At 45.5% G+C, this 8,816-nt stretch overlaps 1 protein-coding gene across 1 annotated transcript in view; it reads left to right on the top strand.

The window, feature by feature from the left end:
* The first annotated feature begins 7,110 nt into the window (after positions 1–7,110).
* RCL1 (RNA terminal phosphate cyclase like 1) overlaps positions 7,111–8,816 on the top strand; it is a 34,864-nt gene continuing 33,158 nt past the window's right edge. The window contains exon 1 of the mRNA XM_056513197.1: positions 7,111–7,548. Within this exon, the coding sequence (XP_056369172.1) occupies positions 7,413–7,548 (136 nt within the window). The 5' untranslated portion in view covers positions 7,111–7,412. The remainder of the gene's footprint in view (positions 7,549–8,816) is intronic.

Genomic DNA, 8,816 nt, shown 5'->3' with positions numbered 1-8,816 from the left:
CCAGGGAAAAGCAGCGGCAGCTTCTCCGGCTGTCAATCAGGGGCAGGAAGGAAAGATCCTTTACGTAAGTGCACGGCGGGAGGGAGGGATAAATGACTGACGGTAATGAAAGGGTAACTGAAGCAAATTGCAGCTTAGAACGTCGCATCAGACCGCATTCAGGCATCACTGTTCGCACCGGCCCTGACCAGCTTCCCCGCACCCCTGTGCCCAGGAGGCCCATTTTGGCTGCTCCCTAAGCCTTCAGCCCCTCAGCCAGTCAATCAGTCCTCCGACTGGGCTGGTCCCCTAACCTGTCAGTTCTCTCAGTCGTAGAATCGAAGAGTCGTTTGGTTTGGAAAAGGGTCACCGAGCCCAACAAGAAATCCAGCTTTGCCAGTCCATCCCTAACCCATGCCCCAAATTGACACAAGTCCACCTTTTAAATATCCCCAGAAATGGTGACTGCACCACTTCCCCGAACTATCATGAGGCTTTCCCAAACTGAGCTGCGACTTGGCCCCTTACCTGGCCGTCACCTGATGACTGCTGGGCTGCGTAAGGTCCCCTTGCTGTCACTGCCCTGCCCAGGTGCCCTGCGGCTGTGGCTGACTTGGCTGTACTCACTCACCCCCACGCAGCAGCCCTGCTCTTGCTGCTCTCTCACAAATAAGCTCCCGCTGTCTAGCAGCAGGCAACTGCGTTTTTAATGAGCTGTGCCTGAGTTTTGTTTATGATACTTGAATGTGAACAGCTGCAGGTTGTTTTTGTTCTGAGCAGTGCTCTTCCGAACTCTAGGGAATCTTGTCATTCCAAGATGTCCTTTCCCATAGATACAATTTGGTGATTCTCAGCCGCAGCAGAAAACCCAATGTTTTTACCAAAACATTAGATCGTCCCATTTCCTGAGTGTTCACAGTCATGTCCACAGCAGGAGAAGTGAGCCTTCCTGCTAAAGGTTCTGGAGATGCTGATGGATCTCAACAACTGTACTAGAAAGGTCACAGTGAAAAAGTGAGCAGAGAACAGAGCTGGAGTAAAAACATTGATGGAGTTCAGCTTCCTGTTTTAAAACATTGTTTCATTTCAATAGTTTTACACTGAAACAAGTAAAGCCACAGGAAAATTACCAAATGGATGTTTGGTACTTTGGAACTGTAAGGAAACGAGAATGTAGCCCCAAAACTCCCCAGTCAACAAAATTAATTGCCTTAACAATTAAGTAGGAAGGCACTGGCTTAACTCATAGAGTTTACTATAAGCATAAGTCTCATTATATAGAGAAATGTGAATATTCATAAATTAACCTAGTAACACCTCTATTCCAGATTGCACTAGGAAAGAAAGAATGAAACATTCAGAGCTTTAGCAGTGTTACCAGGGCAACACCTCAGTCTGCCAAAGCACCACAGTCTTAAACAAAATTTGGCAACAAAAGCCATTTAAATGTTAGGAGCCACACTGTTTGTTTTAAGCTCCACACTTCAGAGACTTCTGAATGGCAGAAGTCCACAAAATGTGTTGATAAATCTTCCTAAAGCAAATATAAGGGAAAATGGAAGGTATTGCATGAAATACATATCCAAAAAATAGCTACCCTTTCCAGAGAGATTATTAAATCTAATCTCCAGTGCTACCATGTATAAAAAGCAGCAATAATTTATCTGCCTGTTAAAAAGGAAGCCTGAGGTTCAGCCTTTCTACACGGCTATTAAGGAGCTCAGAACTCCCGGTGGGATTCCTAAGACAATCCCTTTGTTAAAGACTGTTTAGAAACCTCTCTGAACCTCATAACAGATGCATGAGGAAGGGGTGGGAAAGGAAAGGCACTTCTCCTGCACACACAAGTTATTACTAATTTATGGCCTTTGCAGAACAGAAGTGGGCACTTAGATTACAGAAAATAAGTAGTAAAAGAAATTATTGTTCCCTTTTCCTTCATTATCTTTCCTGAAGTCCAAACCTCACTCTACGAGTTTTGTGATTAGCTGTGACACACTCAGAAGTGGAAAAGGAAATCATGAGAGAAATGGGTCAATGGTTCACTAGTTTGTATACAGATCCTTACACAGCTATTCTGTATTTAAAGACATACAAGTGGTGTTTTTTGGCAGCCCTCATTAAGATGTTTGGAAAATGACATTTTATCATCTTCATTCAGACTTAATTATTCACATCTTAACAGAGTACTCAATGTTTATGTAACACACTTGTACTGTATTCTGATTAATCTTTTACACGTGTAGCCTTCAGTTATTAATTAAAAACTTAACTTTCATTTACTGAGTACAGAAGAACCCTCATGGTGACTGAACAAAATCTTCTTTCAAACTTATCCAAATGTTCTTACCAATAAATAATCTTTCATACTCCTCAGCAGTTTTTCAAACACAAGAAATACTTTGAAGAGGCTTTTCAAGCCTTAAACTGTCAAGAGTTTCTGCCAGGTACACTCCTTCGAGATCTGAATCCTTTCTTCTGAGTTTGATACAGAATTCTGCTAGTACAGTTGGGTAACTACCACACATATTAGATAGTTTCTTTGTCTTTTTTTCTAAACCATTGTGTCCAACTCCAGGCCTGCATCCAGGAAAAGAAACAATTTATACAAGAAAAATAAATTAGCTATAGAAAACCTGTCAAAACTGCTCTCACAATTAAAGGAAGCAAACCAAAGCTGCAGGCAGATCAAAGAACATTCAGACAGTGCAAATCTGTCAAACTTCTGTTCTGATGCATTGGAAACTCAGCACAAGGCTTATGTCCTGTTACAAGCAATGACAATACTTTGATGCAGACAGAAGTTGATAATATTCAAATAAAGAATTTTAATTATTTGAAAAACATTTCTGTTGTCCCAGTAGTTCTTTTGAGCTGTATTTGGAGTTTGTAATTTTAGTTCTATAAAAAGCAGTCATCACAGATTGTTTAGACATCCCTCAAAATACACATAAATAGAAAAAAAGAAAAGAAATCAAGTTCAAGTAAAAGAGAAGTTACATAGCTGTGTTTCTGTGACTGTGAAAACTCTTGTGGTATATGTAAACTACCAGAAAGTCAGAAAAGAGTGTTACCTTTTTGCATATTTGGAGCCCTCACACGTTAGCAAAAGGCAGATCTCTTTTGGAAATTCCTGTAATTACCTTTTCTCTGTTATTTAATTCAAGTGATTAAAATATCAGGAGATTGTCATGTTCTCCAACAACTGATTAAATGAAAATTAACATTTCCCTGAGTATTAAAGGTGAACCAGTAATACCTTTATATTTTGAGGTTAAATTGTAACAACTGCCCAGATCATGACATGACTCTGAGGTGTCACTCAGTTGCTCTGTGCCACCTCTAGGCAAATGATAAAAATAATTTTCGTGACTCAGAAATCCTTGAACTTCTAGCACAACAAGCTACCAGCATTCCCAGGGAAACAAAATCCCTTTTTTATATCACTGGGTACCTTTATGACACATCAAGCTTTCATTACAGGGATACTTACATTATACCAGCAGAGCAGTGTTTTTCAGTCTGTCTGCCAGTGATTTTTTACAGAAGTATCTTATTTCAGTTTCATGAGAAAATTCTGTCTGCCATTGGAATAATTTTTAGGGAAGGCTGTTTTCCCAGTTCTGTTTTCCCAATTTTGTTTTCCCATGCCTTGACATAAAGCAGATACTTGCAAATTGTTAACAGATGATAGCAAGTAATTGGAAGTCACAGAAGAAGGCAGGATGGACAGAACTAAAAATACATGTGTGGGAGAGCAGGGGAGTACACAAAGGAAGAGAAATGAACCACAGCAGAGAGTTCATTCGAAGTAGACACAGTGGAATAGACATTTTCAATACAAATCTAAGATCCAGAGCTCAGGCAAGGTATGGAAACTCACAGTTGCAGAAGCAGCACTTGAAAGCCTTTTACACAGCTGTCTTCACGTGACAGCTGAAGACACTCTTGATTTCAGTGCAACTGTTCATCCTCTATCACATCCCATATCCACAACCTCACAGCAAACTGTTATTTAACTACTACCCTGCAATTATGTCTAAAAGGCCTGTGAATGGAGGAAATTAAAGAAGACAAAATTGTTGCCTTAAAATAGGAAACAGTAAGTGCCAGGCTTTTTTTCTCCATTAATCATGAAGTTTAGCACTGTTTGCTCTGGAATTCCAAAATACCCTCCAAATTCTGAAATCCAAATGAATTATGCAGAGACTTGATTGAATTTAATTTTTTATAAGCAGGAAAACAAACCACCAATTTATCAATAAGGTTTTAAGAATCTTTGTGAAGTCTGGACACAGATTTATTAGCTCTGAGAAGATATGTATGTTCTTTACTGTCCTTGCACTCAGTTCTCTCTTAGTTCTGCTCAGTGCAAAACAGAGAAGAATTTCAGCTGCCTAAGCCCCACCCTCTTTTCTGTTATATTTTAGATCACAGCTGCAACTGGTAACTAATTTCTTACAAACAGAAAGTTACAATTCTTTGATTCCACAAAACTGTCCATGACAAAACTCTATTTTTCTAAAAAGACAGAGAGGCTCATCTGCACGTGAGACATGAATAGCTCTAGATATTTTTGTCCATATCTCAGAAATCTTGGGCATTGCATATGCAAACTAATGCTGTTTAACTGCTGACATTTTTATGATCCTAATTTTCCACAAATTTCTCAATATGCTTTCTTTCAAAAAATTTCTTAGGCTTTGTTTCCACACTGATGTGATCTTTTGATTTACATGTATAATTTTTCTGGGTTTGATTTTTTGCCTTAGCACCTAGGTCTGGGAAATTCACAGCATCTGTGCAGTCTGGGTGGTAAATGGATAAAGTGGAAAAGAAATTTTCACATACCAGTAAGTGGTATGTGAAAAATTGAACTTGAGAATAAAGAGCAGAGTGTCCAGCTGGTCAAGGGGCACGATAGCCCTTTCCTACTCCACGTTTGTGAGACCTCACCTGGATTTCTGCATCCATCTGTGGAGTCCTCAGTTCAGGAAGGACAAGAGGACAGTCTTAAGCTGTGCCAGGGAACATTTAGGCTGGACATTAGAGGAATTTCTTCACAGAAAGGCTGATTTGGCATGGGAGTGTGCTGTCCCATTAAATGATTGAACCACTGTCTCTGAAGTTGTTTAAGAAAAGACTGGATGTGGAACTGAGTGGACAAGGTGATGTTTGGTCATAGGTTGGACTTGATGATCTCGAAGGTCTTTTCCAACCTAATCAATTCTGTGATTCTGATTCTGTGATTCTGCATCATGGATCTGATTCAGCCAGTCTAGATGTGGGCAACAAAAATGATTGGTGGGCTGGAATAATCCCTTCTTGAGGAAAGGCTAAAAGAGCTGAGATCCTGGAGAAGAGAGAGGCTTGGTGAGATCTCATTGCAGTCTTTCAGTATTTAAGGGGGTTTATCAGAGAGACAGAGGGAGAATTTTCATCAGGAAGTAGTGACAGGACAAAGGGCAAGGGTTTTAAACTGCAGGAGGGTAGCTTTTCACTGGACATAAAGAAGAATTTTTCTGCAGTGAAGGTGGTGAGGCACTGGCACAAGTTGCCTACGGAATTTGTGGATGCCCAATGGGGACCTGTAAGTTTTGAAGGCCAGGTTGGACAAGGCTTTTAGCAACCTGGCCCATGGAAGATGTCCCTGCCCATAGCATGAGGGTTGACTAGATGATCTCTAAAGATCCCTTCCAAACCAAATAATTCTGCTTTTCTGTAATACAAAGTTTTCAGACCAGTGTATCAACACAACAAAAATCCTTATGCATGTTGATCACTAAAGTCAGCAAGCAGCAGGGGTTTAGTTCCTTCAGTTTCTGTAAAGTGTGCCTATCATTAGAAAAAAAAAAAGTTTTAAAAAAAGTTAAAAAAAAAAGTTTTAGTTTCAGGAAAACAATTTAGTAAAATAGCAAATGGAAATCATTTGTAAGGAAAAATGTCTGACTTTTGCTGTGCAACACTGGAAGGTGCTGTTGACTCTCCTGAGGGACAAGAGGCCTTGCAGAGAGAGGGATATGGATACAGTGGAGCACGGGGCAATCACCACTGACATGAAAATGACAAGTCAAAATGCCAGATTCTGCACCTGGGATAGAGAAATGACAAACACAAGTCTAAACTGGGAGAGGGGTAGCTCTGGGTTTGCAGAGAGAGGGCTCTGAGGGTGCTGGTTGGCAGCAGGCTCTGTGGCAGCCAGCAGTGTGCCCTGGCAGCCAGGAGAGCAGCTAACCCAATCCTGGGCGCAGCAAAACCCATTTCTGCTTGCAGCAAACCCCATCCTGGGTGCAGCAAACCCAATGCTGGGTGCAGTAAACTCTGCCATCCAAAGAGGTGACCTCCCTCCCTCCAGCGATGGGGCAGAGCCTCCCCTCGAGAGCTGGCTGCAGGTCTGGGCTCCACCATCTCAGAATGATGGAAGGTCCTGGAAGGCGTCTGGAGGAGGACAAGAAAGCCCGTGGGAGGACTAGATACCATGGCTGTGAGGAGCTGCTAAGGGCTTTGGGCTTGTCTAGTTTGGAGAAAAGGAGGCTGAGGGGAGACCTCCTTGCTCCTTACAGCTTCCTGAGGAGGGGAAGTGAAGAGGGAGGTGCTGATCTCTTGCCCCCGGGATCCAGGGATAGGATGTGTGGGAATGGCTCAAAGCTGCTCCAGGGGAGGTTCAGACTCGCCATTAGGAAGCATTCCTTTATAGAGAGGGGGGGGGTCAAGCCTGATGATGCCTTGAGCCTGTCAGTGTGTAAGGGGCATTTGGACAGAGCCCTTAACAACCTGCCTTACCTTTGGGTCAGCCCTGAAGTGAAGCAGTGGGGCTAAGTGATTCCTGTTCATCCCTTCCAACTAGACTATTCCATTCTAAGAAACTTCTGTTCATGGGCACGTAAATGTAGCCTAACAACTGACACGGTCACACCTCCACTGTAATCGAGGTTTCTCTTAAAATGAGAGTCTGAAAGCTTTAGTCAGTCTCGTCCTTAAGGACAGCAGGACTCTGTCATTGTCAGTAAGGAAACAGGCTGTCCCAGGGACCGCGAGCAGGACTCACTCCTCCGCTCAGTTTTCCTTAAGGCAGACATCAATAAATGACTGAAAAGTAAGGAACATGTTCCCAGAAGCTGACTCATTTCGATGTGGGGGCAGTATCCCTGTGCGGGCACCACGTTCCGCTCCGGAGCGTCCCAAGCAGAGCCCGCATCACCCGGCGGGGCAGCGGGCCGGGCACCGGGCTCCGGTCATCTCCCGACACTTCCACGCTCCTTAAGTTTCTACTGCAAACACGCGGGCTGGAAGAGCAGAGAAAAAGGCAGAGGCGGCCACCCGCGCCGCGTCTCCCCCCGCCGAGCGCTCCCTGCGGCCCCGCCCCGCGCCCGCCCCCTGCCCTTTGCCCCGCCGGTCCCAGCGCTTCCTGTTCCAACCACGTGGGCCGCGGGATGGCGGGCGAGGCGACCTGCCTCAGCTACACGGGCTGCAACTTCCTGCGGCAGCGCCTGGTGCTGGCCACGCTCAGCGGGCGCCCGCTGAAGATCCGCAAGATCCGCGCCAAGGAGGAGGATCCCGGGCTCCGCGGTGAGCGGCGGCCGCGGGGCGGGAGGGCGGGGGGCGGCGGAGCTCCGGCTCCCGGGACTGCTGGCGGGCAGGGGCAGACCCCGCCGGGAGCTGGGATAGCCCGGCTCCGTCTGGGCGGGCCCCACCGGGCAGGGGGACCCAGCTGCGTCTCGCTGTGGACGCGCTTTCCCCGAGCGCTCCGCGCACGCATCTCCCAGCGTGGAGCTGGCACACGTGGGTCGGGGCGCTTCGGGAGGAGGAGGAGCTGGAGCCGGCAGGGGTGGTGGGGAAGGCCGAGCAGGGAGGCTGTCACACACCCGCCGGTTCGTGCCGTCAGCCTCCCTCGCTGCCCGGCGGGGCGGGGGGGACGGGGCAGTGCCATCCCCGTCCCGCTGGTCCGGCTCGGCTCGGCTCGGCAGCCCTGCCTTCCGCGGGGTCCCGCCTTTTCTCCAGTGTAGCCATCAGGGGCTGGCGCTGCCCGTCCGCCCGTCCCGCCCGCGGGCAGCGCCGGGCGGGGCTCGGACCGGCTCGCTGCCGTGCGGGGGCCGCTCCACTGCCCCGGAGCTGCTTCCCGTCCCCCTGACTTCTCAGCAGGGATGGCAGAATTAATTCCCCGTCTCTCGGACCGTCGTTTCTAAGGCGTCGTGTGTTCCGTGTTTGTGGGAACTCACGTTCACGCAGTTTTAGTAGGTCACGTTTTAAGGTTTGATTTTTGTTACGGTCTACTGAAACAGGAAAGGTCAAGGAGATGAAATAATTAATTCTAATTTCTGCAGATTTGTCTAAGGGAAACCTTTCTTAGGGTGTACCGTCTCCAGTCTTGTAGAAAGCCTTTGGCATCCCAGGAAGAATGCCATCATAAACTGAAGTAAGAAAACAATAGGATAGAGTTTGAGGAAGAAACGTTATTGTGGTGTTCAGTTATTTTTTGGGCAAGGGCCCCTATTGTGAAGTTCAGAACGGGAGTAGATGCTTCTCTCCTCCTCCTAAGGAGTCTTCAGTGTGTAGCTAAAAATTCTACCTAAAAACTGCCAAAGCATTCTTGTGTGCTTCACTTAATATTTACCATGATCCGAAGTATTTATTGTCACCGTGGAGCATTTGGTGGTGATGAAGTTTGTAGATATTGCCATATCTTTTTAAAGAGTGTTTGAATTCCCTTTTAAAAGTATGAGTTCAAGTGTATGTATGACTATGACTGTAACAGAAAAATAATAAGTTGTGATTTGTGTTGATAATTCAACATGCTGTTCTTTTTGCTTTTCATGACTGGAACTTTTGTAAACTCT

Source organism: Oenanthe melanoleuca, chromosome Z, assembly GCF_029582105.1.
Source record: "Oenanthe melanoleuca isolate GR-GAL-2019-014 chromosome Z, OMel1.0, whole genome shotgun sequence".
NCBI classification, from domain to species: Eukaryota; Metazoa; Chordata; class Aves; order Passeriformes; family Muscicapidae; genus Oenanthe; species Oenanthe melanoleuca.
This window is presented reverse-complemented; position numbering and strand designations above follow the sequence as displayed.